This window comes from Mustela nigripes, chromosome 4 (assembly GCF_022355385.1).
Source record: "Mustela nigripes isolate SB6536 chromosome 4, MUSNIG.SB6536, whole genome shotgun sequence".
Classification (NCBI taxonomy): Eukaryota; Metazoa; Chordata; class Mammalia; order Carnivora; family Mustelidae; genus Mustela; species Mustela nigripes.
Window position 1 is genome coordinate 181,752,469 of NC_081560.1, and position 21,759 is coordinate 181,774,227.

The 21,759-nt window shown below is 39.4% G+C and overlaps 1 protein-coding gene across 2 annotated transcripts in view; it reads left to right on the plus strand.

Annotated features, from left to right (window-relative positions):
* The first annotated feature begins 6,531 nt into the window (after positions 1 to 6,531).
* Positions 6,532 to 21,759, plus strand: part of WDR11 (WD repeat domain 11) — a 58,883-nt gene continuing 43,655 nt past the window's right edge. Inside the window, exons 1-8 of one of the 2 annotated variants that reach the window (XM_059398712.1) lie at positions 6,532 to 7,069; positions 8,048 to 8,159; positions 13,034 to 13,187; positions 14,113 to 14,286; positions 16,611 to 16,797; positions 19,120 to 19,285; positions 20,149 to 20,263; positions 21,098 to 21,293. In XM_059398712.1, coding sequence (XP_059254695.1) covers positions 6,984 to 7,069; positions 8,048 to 8,159; positions 13,034 to 13,187; positions 14,113 to 14,286; positions 16,611 to 16,797; positions 19,120 to 19,285; positions 20,149 to 20,263; positions 21,098 to 21,293 — 1,190 coding nt within the window. In that variant the 5' untranslated portion in view covers positions 6,532 to 6,983. Of the gene's footprint in view, positions 7,070 to 7,193; positions 7,249 to 8,047; positions 8,160 to 13,033; positions 13,188 to 14,112; positions 14,287 to 16,610; positions 16,798 to 19,119; positions 19,286 to 20,148; positions 20,264 to 21,097; positions 21,294 to 21,759 lie in introns of those variants that run through there. The other variant, XM_059398713.1, reaches the window with a different exon arrangement.

The window sequence follows — 21,759 nt, forward strand, 5'->3', positions numbered from 1 at the left end:
CTGATGGTCATTCCTAAGGAAGGAAGGGGTGGGCAGAAGGAAAAATCTGAGGAAAGACAAAAAAGATGCCAAGTCGAGGCTGTCAGTCCAGTGCTCCCTTTAATGTGGCACCCATGTAACTGGGGTAATTTCCTTTAAAATGTTTTGACTGTGCTAAGCGTGCTCTCCTGGTCCCCATATCATCCCCTGGGAGAATTTCACAGCTATTTCTGTGTCTCATGAGGAGTGACTCTGTGTCCTGGACAGAACCTTGGCTTTGGAGTGAGAAAACCTGGGGGATGGAGTTTCGCCTCTGCCTCTGGCTAGAAGTGGGATCTTGGGTCAGTCACTTAACCTGTCTGAGGTTAAGTTCCTTCATGAGAACATGGAGTTGGTGATACCTACCACTAAGAAAGCAGGTTGGGTTTGGAATTCAAGAGCTTTTGTTTAAATAATAGAGGACTGCCTGATTGAAAATACTAATGTGTTAAGAAAATAACAAATGCGGTTGATGTCTTGGCACATATTGATGCCATGGTTGGTGGGGAACTGAGCAACCAACATCCAGAGATTTTGAGGGAGGACACAGCCTGAGAAGAGAGGCTCGGAGGACCCAGGTCTGGAAGAGACATGCGGTAGCATCATCCTAAAGGCACTCAAGCCAGTCCCCGCAGCCACCCAAGGTGAGCCCCAAGCAGCATCTACTATAATAGTAGAGTGTGGTTCTCAGGACAGCCATCCCTGCCGGTGGCTCCTGGCAGAGCACCACACGGAGCTTGCCTGGCAGCTCTAACAGCCCATGTCTTTGGCTGTGGGAGGACAGCTTCATCTTTTAGAAAGTGCTGATTTGTTACTCCCACCCCAGGCCCACCTCAGCATGGTCTGTCCAGAACTGTGATTTCCAAACACTGCCTGTTGTGTTCACTGTTGGTGACCCTTAAGCCTTTTTTTTTAAATCGCTGGTTGCCATGGTTTTGGTATCCTTATGACTGATAACAAATTCAATGCCACTTTTACCCAAATCCTTTTTAGTACTTCTCTCTCTTTTTTAAAAAAAGATTTTATTTATTTATTTGACAGACACAGATCACAAGCAGGCAGAGAGGCAGGCGGGGGCAGTGGGAGAGGGGAGCAGGCTCCCTGCTGAGCAGAGAGCCCGATGTGGGGCTCAATCCCAGGACTCTGAGATCATGACCTGAGCTAAAGGCAGACGCTTAACCCACTGAACTACCCAGGTACTCCAATTAGTACTTCTCTTGCAGGCTGTCCTTTAAAGAGGGAAGACCTTTCTTTGCATTCAAGGTGTTATAGCTTAGATAGGCCAGTGCTGTCCAGGAGGTCTAGATTCATTCCCAGTTCTGTCAGTAAACAGGAAGGTGCTTAGGAATCTAAGTGCTACATTAGCCTTTTAAAATATATTGTCTATTGTAATGCTCTTAATCATCCACGGATAATTATTCCCCTGCCTCTAAATAATAGGAGAAAAAGAAGAGGTTTATGGAGGTCAAGTATTCTGTCTGTCCAAGGTCACAACAAATGCTTTTCTTTTACTGATGATAACTGTCCATGACTCCCCCAGGAGAGGAGGGTCAGGAGAAGAAAATCCAGAGCAAGGATTAAAAAGCTTAGCTAACTTGGAAAGTCCTTATCTCACTGCCTAACACATGATTAAATCCTCAAAAAATGAAACTTTGTATTAGTAATAGAAGGGCATTAAAAAGACCTGTAAAGGATTACATACCATGCTTGGTTTCCACGGACTCATGCACACAGGAGAGCTAGAAGACATTTGGACAAGTGTGAAGGTCAGAAATTGAGCATGATTACCAACAGTGTGCCTGAAGCTGTTCATTAGCCTGCCATTTCGAGTGAAATAAATTAAAAGAAAAACACAAATTAAAGCTGTACAAATAGTAAAATAAGAAAAATAAAATGAAGGAAGTAATAAGTGATCCACAGATTTTTTCTCTTCGATCAATTTCATTATTCCTGGCGGGGGTGTGTGTGTGCCCTGTTCTCATACACAGAATTATGTTCCCTTACCTTTCCACAATTAGTCCAGAACCAGGTCACTGCTATCTTTCTTAGTTTGGGGAATAAGATCTTGACTGCACTGCTTAAACTTATTGGCAATATTTGCTCAGCCAAGTGGCTCAAATCTATGTTGTCACCTACAGAATGGGAGAAAGTTTTTCAAGTCTAATTAGAGACAATGTATCTAGAGCATACAAAGAACTTTTATAACTCAATAGTAAAAGGACAATCAAACTTGAAAATGAGCAAAGGATCTGAATAGACATTTCTTCAAAGAAGATATATAAACAGGGATTGAGCACATAAAAAGATGCTCAGTATCATTAGCCATCTGGGAAATACAAATCAAAACCACTTCACACCCACTAGAATGACTATAATAATAATTAAAAAAAGACAGAGATAAATAATGTTGTGGTGTGGAGAAACTGGAATTTTTATATGCTGATGAGAATGTTTCCTCTTTGGAAAACAGTCCTGCAGTTCCTCAAGAAGTTCAATATAGAGTTACCATATGAGTCAGCAATTCCACTCCTTAATATAAACCCAAGAGAAATGAAAAGACATGTTCACACAAAAAAAGTGTACAGGAATGTTCCTAGCAGTGGCGTTTGTTATAACTGGAAAGTAGAGACAACACAAATGCTCATAAATGGGGGAGTGGATAAATAAAAGGTGGTATATCCAAACGATGAAATGTTATGCAGTAATGAAAAGGAATAGGGTACGGATGCATGCTTCAACACGAACAAATCTTGAAAACATTACGCTAAAAGAAAGAAGCCAGGCATAAAGGGCTATGTGGGATATGATTCCATTCATATGAAACATCTAGAAGAGACATGTTTATGGAGACAGGAGAGCAGTGGCTGCCTAAGGATGGGGAAGGGGCCAGGGAGGTCGGGAAGAAATGGGGAGTGACTGTTAATGGGGGCAAGGTTTCTTTATGAAGTGATTAAAAACATCCTAAAACTGATGGAGGTGATGGCTGCAAAACTCTGTGAACATCGCCAAATTGTGCATGTTCAGTAGATGAATTATAGGGTTTATGAATCCTATCTCTATAAATCTGTGTTCTTGATTAATCCTGTGCTTCCAGGCAGCTGGAGTTCACTGCATGTGGGCTGTGGAGTGGGTTGTGTTATGGAGGGCAGCATGCTGTGGCCGGTAGTTAACAGCTTGAGTTTTGGAATCAGACTCACCCGAGTTCCAACACTGGCTCTGCCTCCTGTTGGCCGCATAACTTTAGACAACTCTATGAATCTTCATTTTTGTCATCTATAGGACACTTGTGATCATGGTCTTGTGAATTTGAGTCAATTAAGGGAGCTGATACAGGTAAAGGGTAGATCATAGCACCTGACATTTCAGGAGTCTTCAGCAGTAAGGTATCGACTTCATCATCTTCATCCTCAACATCTCCATCATGTTCAAATCTCCATCATGTTCTATTTACCATCATTTTTTCTGACACAACCTTGGAAAGTTAATGAAGTAAGTGCTTTGTTCAGTTATCTATTATTTCCATCTTTATCCCTAAGCAGACTAGCAATCAGAAATATCACCATTGGGGTAGCTCAGGTCCTAGGATCTAACCCCCCACATTGGGCTCCCCACTCAGCAGGGAGTCTGCTTATCCCTCTCCCTCTGCCTCTCCACCCCTCACCCGTGTTCATACTCTCTCTTACTCATGCTCTCTCTTTCTCTCTCTCAAATAAATAAATAAAATCTTTTTTTTTTTTTAAAGAACTATCACCATTATACACTCTACACTTGAACAATGAGGGGTTTGGAGTGCCAACCCCCATGCAGTTGAAATTCTGCATATAAATTTTGGATCCTCCAAAACCTCACTACTGATAGCCCACTGTTGACTGGATGCCTTACCGATAACATAAGTAGTTTTTTTGTTTTATTTTTAAAGATTTTATTTATTTATTTGACAGGCAGAGATCACAAGTAAGCATAGAAGCAGGCAGAGAGAGAGAGGTGGAAGCAGACTCCCTGCTGAGCAGAGAGCCCGATTTGGGGCTCGATCCCAGGACCCCGGGATCATGACCTGAGCCGAAGGCAGAGGCTTTAACCCACTGAGCCACCCAGGAACCCCTAACATAAATAGTTGATTAACACATATTTTGTATGTTATATGTTATATACTGTTTTCTTACAATAAAGTAAGCTAGGGGAAAAAAAGAAAACCATGAGGAAGAGAAAATACATTTACAGTCCTATATTTACTGAAAAACATCTGCATATAAGTCGAGTCCAAACTCGTGTTGTTCAAGGGTCACTCATACTCTTATCTCCACCAATTTTAAAAGAAAGAGAGGAAAAAAAAGTCACTCTAATTTACGGATGCAAGTTATATAGCACTGGATAGATGCTCTGGGTCCCCATTACCATGATTTGGAGTTGATGTCTGCATAGGCATGAGGCAAAATAGTAGTTTTTCAAGAATGGAAGAGGAGTGTAGGTTCTGTCCTATTAAAGAGATCAATATTTCAGCCTGTTCAATAATCTGTCTCCACACCGGCCAAGACAGATGCTTCAGAGAAGGCCATAAATATCCATTAACATATTTAATTCATACTCTTGTACCATGGGAAACATACCCTTGTCCCAGTCCCAGCTGGTTATCCATCCTTGCCCTGAGTGCTCAACATTCATGTCCTCGAGGTAGCTTGCAGATTTAAACTAATTAATCCCTCTTCCTCCAAGAAGGTTACTTGCTGTTCTTCTCCATCTGTGAGCACCATCACTGACTCCTCGTTGTCACCTCAAACCTTGATTGACCTTATGCTTGTGGTCATTTAAAACTCCCACTCCTGGGGTGCCTGGGTGGCTCAGTGGGTTAAAGCCTCTGCCTTCAGCTCAGGTCGTGATCCCAGGATCCTGAGATCAAGCCCTGTATCAGGCTCTCTGCTGAGTAGGGAGTCTTCTTCCCCTCCTCTCTCTCTGCTTGCCTCTCTGCCTGTCAAATAAATAAATAAAGCCTTAAAAAAATAAAACTCCTGCTCCTTTAATCATTTATTGAGGACCAACTGCATATCAGGATGAATGGTTGGCATTGTGGACAAAGAAAGATTGGGATTTGGTTTCTTTCTGAAAGGAGTTCAAAGTCTAGAAGGGTGTACTTTTTCTCTGTTATTGCAGTTACCTAAAAATACATTAGTCTCCCTTTCTAGACATACATATATGCAGATAACAGTCAAGTAGGGTATGTATATTGAAATAACACAGTATAGCACAGGAGAGTGATTTCACAGAGGTCACTATAAAATATTTCCACTCATATCACATTGGCTAGAATTTAGTCCTATGGCTTGATCTAGTTGTAAGGGAAGCTGGGATATGTGTTCATTTCATAGAAGGACAATGTGCTCAGATACAATTGGTGCTTCTGTCCCTATGAAAGAAGGGGAAAATGAATTTGGGGAGCCAATTCATAAGCTCTGTCACAGGAAGCATCAAAGAGTTTTAATAAGGGAGTGATAAATTTAAACCTATGGTTATTGGCATCTCTGATTGCCCCAAAAGCAGTAGGGAAGGATGTGGAGCAGGACGGGAAAGGGAAGCAGCAGCAGTTGTCAGAGAACAATTAAGAGACAAAACGCACTCACTGACTTTAACTACTAAGACACTTTTGGAGATGATCTTTGAAAAAGCTGTTTTCTCAGAGTGAAAGGTGCACACACACACACACACACACACACACACACACACAACCCTGAAGTGACAACATCACCAATTATTTTGTCCTTTGTGTCAAATACATTGGGAAGAAACAGACATCTGCCAAAAATTATTGCTGGGAAAATATCATGGCAAGTGTTAACAGTAAAGGGTATTGTGAAAGATTCAAATGAGGTAAGGATTGTAAGAGTGTCCCTAAACAGAGTGGGGTGGATGCCCATGCAGAAGTAGTACGACCTCTGCCCCTCTCCTGCTTCAATCCTCCCAACACCAGGAACTTCTGACTTTTGTCAGTTCCAACTCCATCACTTCCTGGGATGCATCATTCTATTTTGAACCAAAATAAGGAGAATATAACACCTGTTAGCTAGATAGCTACACGTGTATCAGATGGTGACTGCAAACTCTGCCAGCACCAATCTTAAATCTTTCCCAACAAGTATGTAACCTTGCGGTTTTTGCCTTTTTCAGACTGAGCTCCCACTCCCTGGCAATTCAGAGAATACATTTGATTTCAGCGAACTCTGTGCTCCATGGATTACAACCCGTAAAATCCCAAATAAATGCTTTAGTTGCTTTACACACTCTTCTTATGGATCAACAGTGTAGATGATGCCCTGAGCACAGAGGAGAGAGACAGAGCAGAACGTGCAAAATGAAAGCTGCCCCCCCCCCGCCCCCCAGCAGCTGGCCTCAGGAGTCATGTATTTTTTCAAGTATTTTCAAGACCAGAAGTGGAGTGATCTCCAGATTTAGAAATTGTTTATTTTAGAGCCATTCATCTCATTCCTTCTATCCATTTCACCCCGTCATGTTCCTCTATTTGTTCTATAACTTCTTGAGAGCCGGGGTTCTCCGCTTCTCCTCTTCGCCTCACACCCGATGCCTACGACAGTGCCTGGCATTCGGTCGCTGTCCTGAGCTAACAGACCAAAGTCAGAAAGGCTAACTGGGGCTTTCAGCTCTTGCTTTTCAGGATTTCCTGCAGGGTACAGAGGCCTACGCAGTCCCAACGTGAAGAAAAGAGTGGAAAGCAGCACAGCCCCTCCCTGCTCGGGCTGGCAGCACCAAGTGGGCGGCGGGCGGACTTGGAAGGAGCCTGAACAGGCTGAGCCCGGAACCTGAAGAAGGCGGAATCCAAGGTGGTGGACACTTGCACCCGACGGAACCAAACGGCGGCGCTCACGGAGCCACCCGGACTCTGTTAGGAACGGAAGCGCAGGGGCCGCCGCTTCCTGGTTGCCGGTGGGCGCCGAGGGCCCGGCTGAGCTGAGGCGATGTTGCCCTTCACTGTGAACTTCAAGGTGTCGGCGCGCACCCTCACGGGGGCCCTCAATGCTCACAACAAGGCGGCGGTGGACTGGTGAGGGCGCCGGGCTTGGAGGCCGCCGGGCTGGGCCATGAGTGTGTAGGGGAAGGGGAACAAGAGGTTTCAGCCCCTGGCGCCTTTGGCCTCGCCAAGCCTGGGTGCTGCCCTCGCGCTAGAGGTTTTCTTCCAGTGCTGGGTTTTTGTTGTTACTGTGAAAACAGGAAATGCCCCAGGTGTGAACCTTCCCTGTGCGAATGGAGTGGCCCTGTTTCTCCCGGGCGTGTTTCTCTTTCCCCATCCCGTCCGCCCGTCTTCACCTGCGCTCCCCCCTCCAGGCTCCTCTCCCTCCACCGCCAGCTCCCCTGTCCCCGTCTCCTCCCCAGTTTATCTTTCCCTTTTCTCTCCTTCATATCCCCGCTGCTTACCTTTCGTCATTCCACAGCTTGCCCGGCCCCGTGCCAGGCGCCTGTCCCCGCACCTGTCCCCTCCCCTTGACCTTCTCACTGTAAGCTAGCACTGCACCTCTGGACGTTAGTGCTTGGATGGAAAGCGGAATTCTGCGGGGGGCGGGGGGGGGGCTGCTGGGAATGTTGGCCAGAGGGAGGAAACCTTCTGTCCAGTGTGTGTCCTTGTATCTGGTTGGAAGGGCCAGGACTAGTCACAGATGCTTACGGAACATGATCTCGGGGACTTTGGTGGTGGGTGCTCAGGGGTCCAAGTTGAATAAGACAAGGTGCGCGTCCCTAAAGACAAATAGACGGCAGGGGTTTGTCTATACGTCTTCAGGGGTGTATGTGCATGTCACTTAGAGCCTTTTTTTTTTTTTTTCTCCACATGAAAAACGAATGTCAGCATTTCTAGGTTAGCCGGACATTTTATTTAAAGGGATAAGGCAAAAAACTGGCCTGTATGCTTCGATAATGATTTTGTTCATGGTAGTACGTGTTAGATTTGTGATTGATTCTAGCATGCCTCTTGGCAAGAGAGAAGTCTTTGTTTTGTGCTTAAATTTTAATATCACTGTTTTGTTAGGGGCTGGCAAGGCTTAATTGCTTATGGATGTCACTCACTTGTGGTAGTGATCGATTCCAATACTGCCCAAACTCTTCAAGTTTTAGAAAAACATAAAGCTGATGTGGTCAAGGTAAGTCAAATCCCACTTTCATCCTATAACATGTTGCCTATTCTGAAGTTTTAAATATCACTAGATTCTTATTAAGTGATATATGTAAATGTTAAATAGCTTTTAAACATAATAATTCATTTGGGGTAGCCTCACAGTTCCATATAAATGATTTAATGACAATCCAGGATGAGCTATTAAATACTAGGTCTTAGGTGATTTTAAAGATGATGGATAACACCTGTTCTGCCATTTACCAGAACACTCATTCATTCATTAGTTTTGAGCACTTAGCATATGCTAAGGATATAGAGATGAAAGTCATCAAGCAATCCGTTGTCTAGTGAGGAACAATGAAGACACAGACATACAGTATGCTAAGTGAATGCATAGGGACAAAGGAGGCTACATAACACCTAGTTGTAGGGATCAGGGGAGGATCACAGGAGTCTTTCCAGTTTAGGGACTGGTAAACAGTAGTTAACCGAGTGAAGAATGGGAGGAGTACCACAGGTAAAAAGAAGACTGTACACAGTGGTAAGTAGTGGGGTATAAAGATGGCTAGAAGTTGGGATATGGCCAAAGGATGATAGAAGGGGAAGCATCCAGGGAAATTGATCTGTCCTAAAAGTGTTAGAAGGTTCTAAAGGAATTTGGATTTTTAACTAGGCAATTGATAAGGCTGTGTTTGTATTCTAGAAAAATTTACTCTGGCAGCAGTGGAGGATTTCTTGCAGAAAGGCAAGATGAGGCAGTGGGATCATTTAGGAGACTTCTGCAGAAATTTTGGCAGGAAATTCTAAGGGCCTAAAATAAAGCTGAGGCAGGAAGGAGTCATATTCAGGAGCTGCTGAAGAAATAAACTGGATAGCTTTTATAGTCATCAGCTTAAGGAGAGTCAGGGACTAGAATGATTCCAAGTTCTCTTTGAATAACCAAATGATAGCGTGGCTATGACAAGGGGAATAGGTGTGAAATCAGTGAGTTTAAGTTTTCAACATGCAAAGTCTGAGACGCCTGGTGCAATTGAATTACAGTGATCTGAAATCTTAGGGAAGATTAGAGATCAAGATCTGGGGGTTTTGGTTTATTTCTTTTTGATAACAGCTTTATTGAGATACAGCATAAAATTTACCAGCTTATAGTGTACAATTCCATGGTTCTTAATATAGTCAGAATTATGTAGCCAGCACTGCAGTTACATCACACTGAGAAGAAACCCTGCATCTGTTAGTAGCTGCTCCCCATCCCCTCATTCCCGTCATCCTTAGGTATCCAGTAAAATACTTTCTGTCTCTAGATTTGTCTATTCTAGACACTTCATATAAATGAAATGACACAATATGTGTCCTTTTGTGCCTAGCTTCCTTCCCCCTTCATTCAAGGTTCATTTGTGCATTAGCATGTGTCAGTACTCTGTACCTTTTTATTGGTGAATAATATTCTACTCTACCAGTATACCACATTCATGTATTAATGGACATTTAGATATTTCTCACTTTTTAGGCATTATGAATAATGTTGCTGTGAACATTAATTACAAGTTTTTGTGTGAACATGTGTTTTCATTTCTCTTGAGTATGTAAAGAGGAGTGAAATTTCTGATTCATATGGTAACTTTGTGTTTAGCTTTTTGAGAAACTTCCAGATTTTCCAAAGAGGCTATACCATTTTACGTTCCTACTAGCTGTATATGAGGATTCTAGTTTCTCCACATACTCACCAACATTTGTTATTATCTGTTCTTTTGATACTAGCCATCCTGTTGGATGTGAAGAGGTTCTCACTGTGGTTTTGGTTTCCATTTTCCTGGTGGCTAATGATGTTGGGCATCTTTTCATGTGTTAATTGGACATTTGTATATCTTCTTTGAAAAGTGTCTGTTCAGTCCTTGGCACATTTTAAATCGTCTTTTAATTATTGAGCTATTAGAATTCTTTATGTCTTTTACATAGAAGTCCTGTATGAGATGCATGCTTGGTAAATATTTTCTCTCATTCTGTAAGCTGTCTTATACTTTCTTGATGATGTCCAGTGAAACAGTAAAATTTTTAATTTTGATGTCCAATTTATCTATTTTTCTTCTTTTTCTTCCATTGTTAAGATTTACACCTTTGTTTTCTTCTAAGAATTTTATCATTTTAGCTCTTGCATTCAGGTTCTTGATCCATTTTGAGTTAATTTTTATATGTAATGTGAAGTAGGGAGAAATGCAGCTGATTTTTACATATTGACCTATGTCCTGTCGTCTTGCTAAACCCATTAGATCTAGTAACTTTTGAGGGGATTTTTTACATAGACAATTATGTTATCTGCAGATAATGACAGTTTAGTTTTTTTCATAATCTGTGTGCCTTCTATTTTTTTTTTCTTGTCATATTGCATTGGCTAGGGTTGATACTATAACATACAGGAGTAGTGAGATGATACTCTTGTCTTATTACTGAGCCTGGGGTGAAGGCATTCAGTCTCCTGCCATTAAGTAGACATAGGGATTTATTTTGAAAAAATATATTCTCCCTCCCCTCCATTTCCCTGATCTTTTTGGCATTTCTGGCATTTTTTTTTTTCTTTATGTGGATCCAAGTTTCAGTCTGGTATTATATTCCCTTTGCCTGAAGAATTTCCTTAAAGTTCTTGAGGTGTTTATCTAATATAGGTTGAGTCTCTTGGTTTTTATTTGCCTATGAAGATGTTTCACCCATTTTTGATCCTGTGATACTTGAAAGATATTCCACTGTCTTTCAGCTTGCATAATTTCTGTGAGAAATTCTTATCTTTATTTCTCTACCTGCAATGTATGTTTTCTTGTCTGACTGCCTTCAAGACTTTCTCTTTATCCTTAGTTTTCAGCAGTTTGATTATGATATATCTAGGTGATTAAAAAAATACCACACACACACACACACACACACACACACACTGCTTGGGGTTTACCTGAATGGAATTCAAGCACTTATATACATAGATGCAATCAGTTCTTATCCTTGATAGTTTTATTCTGTAAAGTTGCTGCAAACACTGAAATGTTGATTGCTCATAGGGGAAATACAGGTTAGGTTCCTGTTAGCCTCTTGTCACAAAATTTTCATCAACTGAGCAATTTTTAACTTTGTTTTGTGTTTGTTTTGTTAATTCATTAACATTGAACTCAGAGGCAGCAGCACTACAACTCCTGTCTGAACAGAGCTTATCCCCCATGTTTGTTCCATAACACACATCAGAACTTCTTGTGCTTGGGACCACTAGGCAGCACTTCACCATGTGCTTGGGGACCATTTTGAATTTGAACAGTGAAATCATCAGTAAAGAGCACAGAAATGCACCACCCCCCAAAAAAGTGGTGCTGTATAGACCACAAAAAAGATACTCGTTTGCATTATGAGAGCTGAAATAAGAACATTTTGTTTCACCTGGGAATACACATGTATGTTGGGTTACTGAAATTATTCACCACTCTGCATGTGTCTGATTGTGGAAGTACTGCAAGTATTACTTTTTTAAATGAAATCACAAATTTCAGTGAGTGGTCAAACACATCAGCAAAGAATGCAGATTGAATATACATACACTAAATATAAATGAACACACAAACACACATTCAAACATGTGCATGTGTGCATGTACACACTCTTACACATTTTATTTAAAAAAAATTCTGGCCTGAGGAAAAGATGTATTATAACAGAATCTTAAGGCTTATCAACACTGATGTTCAGAAAAATTTTTATTTCCATCTTTTTAATGAATTCTTTAGAAATACTATAAGAAAGGCACATGCTTCCTACCTTGGCATTACGTATGAGTGTGCGTTTACATATATGTACACACACGTCTGTATACATACATTTATATATGTATATATTTGAAGATTCTGTGGTGTTTGGGTTCATTTATTAAATATGTGCTCGTTGAGCACTAGCTTTGGTGGTGGATAGATCTGGGGATAGAAATGTGAACAAGGCCTGCGTGACCCTTCCCAGTGGAGCTTATAGTTCATGGTTGGTGATGGGTCTAAATGGGGTAAACAAAGCCATTACAAATTGTTGTTTGTTAAATGCTTTGAAGAAGACAAACTGGTTGCTGATCTAGAACAGAGGGAAGGTTGTGGCCATGGAAGGCGATGGCTTAGGGTGAAATGAAGACATGTGTTTTATTCATGACTCTGTCAATATTTAATGCTCAGGATTAACCTGATTGGTGCTGGAATCTTGTGGGTTTTGTTGTAAAAACTCTATTCTTATGATATTGCTAGAGGTATGAAGCATTTTTTTTTTTTTTTAAGATTTTATTTATTTGTTAGAGAGAGAGAGACAGAGCGTAAGCACAGGCAGAGTGGCAGGCTAGAAGCAGAGGGAGAAGCAGGCTCCCTGCCGAGCAAGGAGCCTGATGTGGGACTCGATCCCAGGACGCTGGGATCATGACCTGAGCCAAAGGCATCCGCTTAACCAACTGAGCCACCCAGGCATCCCGCATTTTTTTTTTTTTTAAGGAAAAAATTAACATCTTTTTTCCAGTTTCATGAGAAGGACAGCTAAAGGGCTTTTTGCTTGCTTTGTTTTTTCCATTTTTTTCCTCTGCAAGGCTTTGGTAGTTCGAAGTTGTCTCCTTTTAATTAGGAGAGCAGAATACAGAAAACCGTTCTGCTTAATAATTCAGGCTTTTAGATGTTTTGTCATGATTAGATTTTATGATTGTATTGCAACTTAAAAAAAATCACAAATAATGAAAGTCTGACTTTTGAGATGGAAAACAGTTTCCTCTTAATTCTTTCTAAATATTTTTATGACATAAGTGTAAAATGTAGTATGGGTTCTGGTTGATGTTTTATGAAAATTGTGTTTAGTTTCATTGAATACAAGTATTTACTTGATATGATTTGTTCTTGATACTAGGTTAAATGGGCCAGGGAAAACTATCACCATAACATTGGCTCGCCATATTCCTTGCGCTTAGCTTCTGCTGATGTCAATGGAAAGATCATCGTTTGGGATGTAGCAGCGGGAGTAGCTCAGTGTGAGATCCAAGAGCATGCCAAACCTATTCAGGGTGAGAAAAGACTGTGCTCTGCTAAGTGTTCATATTATCACACTTGCTCTTAGAATGGTTTTTTTCCCTTTTAATTTCATCACTTCCCAGTTAACTCTTGATTTTGGTTAGTGTGTTTTATTGATCTGTCTAGCTTTCTTATCAATATATTTCCATGCTTATTTCCTCAAATCTCAGCTGATTTTTGCTTTAGTAAATTGCATTAATTTTAGCGTTGGCCTCAATCAAGCATGATGAGAAAAATTAAGCTGCTGTAAAAGTCTTATAATCTAAGCTGTGATAAAGTATACTTGGCTGAATTGCTATTTTAAATTAACCCTCGATGCTTACTTTCCATTAGTAGAGATGATCCAGATTTTATTTTCATTTTCGTATAGATCATTTGCTTATGTTACTGACCTAAAACCAATACAGTATCTTTCGACTCAGAGCTTTGACTAAGTGGCTATCTTGACTGAGTGAATTTTTTAAATGACTGTTTAAAAAATATTTGTTGAGTACTTTGTACTAGGTACTGAACAAGATATTTATGGTGTTTATTATCATGTAAAAAACATGAAACTCTGCAAAGTTCCATTAAGTAATTTCACAAAGATGTTAGGAGAGTCTGACGTTGATCATGGCCAGCACAGTCTTTGATGCAAAGTTTTAAGTAAGGATTAGTGAAAATTGTCTTGTATTTTCTTTAAAGTAATTTGAAAATGTTTCTCTTGAGATTCTAATGTCCAGACAGCTCATCTTAACATAAAACTATACTTTTCCTGTGCAGTCTTGACATATATACACATATATGGAACATGGGGAGAGAAGTTAGGATTTTAAGAACTTTGGGGGGAAAAAACAAAACAAACCCTAAATGTCAAGTATTCATTAACCAAGTGTTCTGAAGTGATTTCTGAATTTTGCCTTCATCTGGTCTTTACAGATGTTCAGTGGTTATGGAATCAAGATGCTTCCCGAGATTTACTACTTGCTATCCACCCACCAAATTATATTGTGCTCTGGAATGCGGATACTGGCACCAAACTGTGGAAGAAGAGCTATGCAGATAACATCCTTTCTTTTTCTTTTGACCCTTTTGATCCCTCCCATTTAACTTGTGAGTAATAATACATCTAATACAGATACTAAATCATAATCCCATATCATTTGCAAGTATTTTGATGGCTAGAACTTTAAATGCACAAGCTGTACCTTCACTGTGTTGAATTTCTAAATAGACTTCGATTAGCTGGGGAGAGAGTTGCTGTGCTGTTCTAATTCTGGCTTAATGAAATTTGTTTTTCTAGGAACACATAAAGAACTTGAGTCAAAGGTTTCGTTTAGTATGTGGCCAAATTCAGTTCTTCCCTCTAAAAAATCATTTAAATTCATGCTTGTGTTTTGAGTGCCATAAACAGACGCATGTGTGGCACAGAATAAGCCCAAGGGAATTTTTTCTTGCAGAGGTTATTTTTGCCCGTGTGCTCTTAGTGTTTTCACTGAGCCGCTGATCTAAAAATGTGATTTGTTTTTAGACACATGTTTTGTTTTGTTTTGTTTTTTAATTTATTTTTTATTTATTTTCAGCATAACGGTATTCACTATTTTTGCACCACACCCAGTGCTCCATGCAATCCATGCCCTCTATAATACCCACCACCTGGTACCCGACCTCCCACCCCCCCACCCCTTCAAACCCTCAGATTGTTTTTCAGAGTCCATAGTCTCTCATGGTTCACCGCCCCTTCCAATTTCCCCCAACTCCCTTCTCCTCTCCATCTCCCCATGTCCTCCATGCCATTCTTTGGAGTATTATGCCTGCATCAGAAAGGACGAATACCCAACTTTTGTAGCAACATGGATGGGCCTGGGAGAGATTATGCTGAGTGAAATAAGTCAAGCAGAGAGAGTCAATTATCATATGGTTTCACTTATTGGTGGAGCATAACAAATAGACACATGTTTTTGTGATTAAATGATTTGGGAAATATTCTTCATTCAATTATCCAACGGGCATTCCTTGAGCTATTACTATATCCCAGGTATACAGAGAATGAAGGGGAATGGGAGGGACGGGAATGGGCAGGTTGTTGTAGTAGATGAAGTGGTCAGAGTAGGCTTGATTTTGATATTGGATCAAAAATTGGAAAGAGGTAAGGGAATTAGTTGCAGGAGAGAATGTTTCTCCTGAATTTGAATGACTCAGAATTCTAACTTTTATCTACCAGCATTTGTTATTACTGAGTGTATATTTGTGTGCTGAAGAAGGAAGAGAAATGCGTACCTGCAGAAACTAAAATGGGAAACCCAACTGTGGAGTTTCAGTGGTGTGTGGTTAGGTGTTGTGTCTATATACACGTATATGGTGTGTATGTGCACGTGTGCGTACGTGCACTTACTCCTTAGTGTGCTGTGAAGTGCAGTGCTGTGGGATCACAGAGGAGGGCTGCTTTAGCTGATCCACTGACTGAGGGAGGGCATCCCAAAAGAAGAGGAATGAGTGAGACCTTGGAAGGGAGTCCTGTCATCTGAAAAGGAGATAAGGCCTCAGGCTAACTTTACTGCATCTCTAATTTGGTTGATGAAAGCACAGTATATTTTAAAGCGTCCGTTCACCTAACATCTTTGATTTACTCATACTGAATATGCTAGGGCTGTCATAACTCTTGAATACTTCTTTGCTCCCTGTGCTTAAACCTAACTGCAGGGAGCCAGGAGAGATGAGATTTCCGTTATCCGTGTATTAGCCCCAGTTTTGAGGGAGATTATTTTCAGTCATAAAAAGGCAAAATTTGTTTTGCTAAATGTGGTGCTGCCTTGTTGAATACTTCTGTTTCCTGTACACATAGTAAGCCATTGTTGGCTCTCTATTTTTACTCTGGATATAAAGAGAAAAAGAACACACTCGTACTTCCTAAGGTTCAGTCTGATGCTCCAAAAGAAAAAAGGAAATGTATATTTAGACTGAGCAGTTCATGATACTTGTAAAAAATTAGTACCACATCAAATATTTGAACTCAGAACTAAATGTGATATGCAAAGCCTCTTAGTATGGGATTTTTTTTTTTTCTTCTGTGAATTTTATATTCTGAAAAGTCTTGGATTTGAAGTTACAGGATATAATGAGGAAAGGTTTTTAATGAAAGTCTGTGCACTGAATTTATTTGGAAGAACAAACATTTGTTCTTTCTGCTAGTAACCTTCTGATATCTTTTTAATATAAAACATTAATTTAGAAAGCTGAGTGTAGAGGCCTCTGATGAATTGTAATGAACCACCTGTTTCACTTCAACTTGGAGAACATTTCAGTTACGACTACATTATACTGCCAGTTCTATATTATTAAAATTATCATTACCTTGCTTTCAAAATTGTATTGGAATAAAACTCTGTGCTCAACTTGATTAAACTTTAATCAGAGTTTTGCTTCTCTCAATACAGTACTCACCAGCGAGGGTATTGTATTCATCTCAGACTTCTCTCCATCCAAGCCTCCTTCGGGCCCCGGGAAAAAAGTTTACATATCCAGCCCACATTCCAGCCCAGCTCATAATAAGCTGGCCGCAGCCACAGGGGCCAAGAAGGCTCTTAATAAAGTAAAAATCTTAATCACGCAGGAGAAACCTAGGTAAGTTACAAGTATAAAACTAACCATTTAGTTCATCTATTTATCATCCATTCAAGAAACGTCATTGTTGAAGATGTACGAATACGGATTTTATTCTTTACCTCACCCTTTCTCCTTTCCAGTTTTGAATTTATATGGAGGAGGAGAATATTCTCTCTGTCTCTTCCCCAAGGAGGAGGTACCACTTTGATGTGGCTCCTTTGTTTTCAGTTATTATGCTAACCTCTCCCTTACTGATTTTTGCAGATGACAGTTTCTGACTTCTGATTTTTAAATCTGAAAACAGAAAATGAAGATTCCACAGTTGGCAATTGAATACATTTAAAAAATTGGGGACAAAAGCTGGATTTTCATTTTAAATATGTTTTCCTGACTTAAGTGCTCCGTCTCATTAGCTAGTAAAATATGGGTGTTTTTCTTATGCATGTAAAGATGTTTCTCATACTGGTTAAGAGCCAAGATTCTAGGGGAAATTATAGCCGTGTGACTCAGAATTCTTTTTTTTTTTTAATATCTTATTTATTATTTATTTGACAGGCAGAGATCACAAGTAGGCAGAGAGGCAGGCAGAGAGAGAGGAGGAAGCAGGCTCCCTGCTAAGCAGAGAGCCTGATGTGGGGCTCCATCCCAGGACCCTGGGATCATGACCTGAACTAAAGGCAGAGGCTTAACCCACTGAGCCACCCAGGCATCCCAGAATTCTTTAATCTTGCATAAATTTCACTTCCCCAATCTCTAAAACAGCATTTTATAGGATTTTATATGGTTGTTGTAAGGCTTAACATACAGTAGCTTAGGTACTTAATGTAGTGGCTAATAATTTTAGTAACCATTTATTTGGTAAATGCTACCTATTATTGTTTATTTCAGAAATGGCAACTGAATAAAATTTTATTTTAAGTAACTAATCTTATGCATTGGAAATAGACTTCAGTTTTCTTTCCTAGAGAGCTATGATCTTATATTTTTATTGCTTTGGCAGTTTTTTGGCATTCATTTTAAAAAGACTCTTACTTTAAATATGCTAAGATTATTCTGTCTAGATTTTGTGGGTAATTATCTGAAAAATCTATGGTCAAATACAAATTGTTCTGCAAGTATATTCTGAATTTATATATAAATATCATCTTTATGTATTAAACCATAGGCTCATTAATTTCACCAAATTATCCCCCACCCTGTGCCATAATATTTGGATTGCTCCTTACGTATTTTAAGAGAATATTCTATTTATTTTTCATTGGTTCTATGTTATAGATAAATCTTTTAGAGTCTGAATTGTTTGAATTGTTTTATTTTATGATTTGTGTGTATTATATCTTCTCATATGAGTCATATGTTCATTTTGAGTTTTGGGGAAATGAATTATTAATCCCTTCAAATAGAACTGCTCCAGGTGTTTTACATTCATTATTACATGGGATCCTGCTGTAGTTCTGGGCAGTAATACTGTGTCTGTTTTATAAGTGAGGAAATTGAGCTGCACATTGTTTTAAATATGTTCCTCAAGCTTACCCAACTAGGAAGTGGCAGAGCCAAGATTTTAATGCAATCCATGTTCCTGTTTTTAGTCCTCTAATCTAACTTTATTTTATTTTATTTTTGGCACAAAGAGGTGGTTTTATTAAAGCCTGGGGACAGAACCCATGGGCAGAAAAGAGCTGCCTAACTTTATTCCTATTGAAATAGGTTTAAGAAGGTTATGACTGAATATATGCAAGTCACAAATGGCTGAAATGATTCTTGAGACTCTTGAACTATCTACAATCTTTATAAAGTTTTATCAATTTTATTTACATAGAAGAAAATACTGTGATAAGTGAATAAAATACCCCACTTTGTTTCAAAAAAGATTTAAGGTGGCTTAGAAGTGAATGAAGGCAGAGGGGAGGAAGTGACATGCCCAAGGTCAAACAGGTAATCCATTGACTCCTGGTCCAAGGGCCCTAATTGCCCAGATTGCTTTGTTCTGATGCTGAGTATTGATTTCAGCAATCTGTTTGGTACTTCTAATTGCAAAATAAAAATAAAACTACTGGTTTTGTCACTTTATAGCCTTACTACTTAAATTTTTAAAAAAAATTTAAATGTATCTCTATCCAATAGTCTGTGCATTACCATTTGTCATAATTTGGGTTTTGGCACATAGTAGAGATCTTAGTTTTAGATGCTAGTCCCTGTTGGTCATTTCAGGAAACAATTGTATCTTCTCATTGACAGTTATGTGGAAAGGACAAAGTTCAGTCCTTTATTAGCTTTTTCTGATATGAATAAAGTCTTTGACTTATTTCTTGATGCCTAAAGTATGTTTACTTTTTTCAGTGCTGAATTTATAACTCTAAATGATTGCCTTCAGTTGGCATATCTGCCTTCCAAGAGAAATCACATGTTGTTACTCTATCCTCGGGAGATTTTAATCCTTGATCTTGAGGTGAATCAAACAGTAGGTGTGATTGCAATAGAACGAACAGGAGTTCCATTTCTGCAGGTATGTTTGATCTAAAAGTTCTATCCCTCCAAGTTGGTCATGAATATTATAGACAGTAAAAACATAATCTTGCAGAAATCCTTAGTTCCACTTTCTCTTTTCTATTTATTTAAAAATTAACAATGTTGCCTGGGTGGCTCTGTTGGTTAAGTGCCTGCCTTTGGCTCAGGTCATGATCCCAGCGTCCTGGGATCAGGCCCCGCATTGAGCTTCCTGCCCAGCGGGGAGTCTGCTTCTGTCTCTCCCCTTTCCCCGCTCATGCTCACACTCTCAAATAAATAAAATCTAAATAAAAAAAATAAATTAACAGTGTTACTGTATTCCTATTTTTCTGCACTTTTGATTCATATGATTTACCTTAGAAATTCTTCTGACTGATCTGGAGATATTTATTGAACTATTTAAGTTTCCTGGATAAAGGCAAATTTTTATGATTATGAATGGATGGTTTTTCTTTGTTTTTTAGAGATTTATTTATTACAGAGAGAGTGAGCGTGCACACGCACATGCGTGTGAGTACGAGCAAGCCAAGGGGTGGGGGTTGGAGGGTACAGAGGCAGAGAGAACCCTGAAGCAGACTCCCTGCTGAGTGTGGAGCCTGATGGCAGGGCTTGATCCCAGGACCCTGAGATCGTGATCTGAGCTGAAATCAAGAGTTGGCTGCTCAAGGGACTGAGCACCTCCCAGGTGTGCCATAAATGGAATTTTTGAATAATTCATTTAATTTTCAAGCTTGGGGATTATGTGTGTATTTTTGTTTTTGTTTTTGTTTTTTTTTCTGTCCATATTCTCTAAATATGCTTCCCGGCATATACTTTTTAATCTATTGTGTTTTTTAAAATGAATACATTATCTGTTTAAAGGTAATACCCTGCTTTCAGCGTGATGGGTTATTTTGCCTACATGAAAATGGTTGTATAACTTTACGTGTTCGAAGATCTTATAATAGTGTTTTTACCACTTCAAATGAGGAACCAGGTGAGTTTATATCTTAGAATAATACTAGAATATTTTTCTCCAGAATTTCATAAGCCGTCATGTGGCGGATACCAGCCAAAGCATAGAGTTAATGGTAATCCTGGCTTTGGGAAAGTAGAATATGATTGTAAAAAAGCATAAAGCCATGGTTAATTTCATGGTTTTATAATAGTGCCCCTCCTATATGCAGCAAAGAAAGTAATATTTTGTAATTACTTAATTGTATCCATGAGCCAAGTAGATATTATCTTTGCGTCTTTTTCTTCAGCACAAGTGGAGCCTTTTAAAATACCTTTATTATTACACCCCTGACTTTTCTGCTTTAGGAACGTCCATTGTAAAATTACATAGGTTAGTAAGTCTCCAGGGTATTGTCAGTTTCCGTCTTATCCTGGAGAATGAAAGCACTGTGTTAAAATGATGTACTTCTAAAAGCAAAAGCGACTTTCATGACTTTTGTAGAGTACCATTATTTTCAGGCTTACTGAGGCCACTATAAATTCTGATGACCTCTAGTGTACTGTACATTATTTGGTCATATCACTGTTGATCCTTTATCAAAGCTGTTTTCTTTGTTTTAATAATATTAAAAAAATATTGATTGTAGTTTTTATTTTGGAAACTAAAGTTGGTGTGGACAGCCACTAAATGAATCATATTTATATTCTGAAGAAATTAGTAATACTTGTAAAAGGAGAAGGCATTTTTGACAAACTGTGTGCTAGTGAAGGAATGATATTCTTTTTAGTTGAGGTTTTATTTAAATTAAAGCAAATAGTAGTGATATTGCTGTGTTGCTTTCTGATATTTAAAAGAAAACAATACTATGTTAAGATCCAGATCCTGTCCAGGAGCTTACCTATGATTTACGAAGCCAGTGCGATGCAATCAGGGTGACAAAAACTGTCCGTCCCTTCAGTATGGTGTGTTGTCCTGTCAATGAGAATGCAGCCGCCCTCATAGTGAGTGACGGCAGGGTCATGATATGGGAACTCAAGTCCGCCATTTGTAATCGGAATTCACGGAGCAGGTAAGTGAGTGAATAGGATTGTTCTCTGGTTTGCTTTATTACCTCTTTTTAGAAAATTAACTAGAATCAGGGGCGCCTGGGGGATTCATTCGCCTTCTGCTCAGGTCATGATCTCAGGGTCCTGGGATCAAGCCCCATGTCAGGCACTCTGCTCAGTGGGGAGCCTGCTTCTACCTCTCCTTCTGCTCCTCTCCCCTGATGGTGCATGCTTGCTCGCTTGCTCTCTCAAATAAATAAATAAATAAATCTTTAAAAAAATTAGCAGAATCATGAAAATAGCAGGGACTTAAATTTTTTTTAAGTGAGAATTTAGATTATTAGGGAATTATGTAAACCTCCTGGAAATATTTCACTGTGGGCAAGATTAATAAATACTATAAGATTAATAAATACTATAAAAATGGATAGAATGCTATGATCTGAAACTAGTAATTTGAGTTACTAAACTGTGACAGAGGTTTTAAAT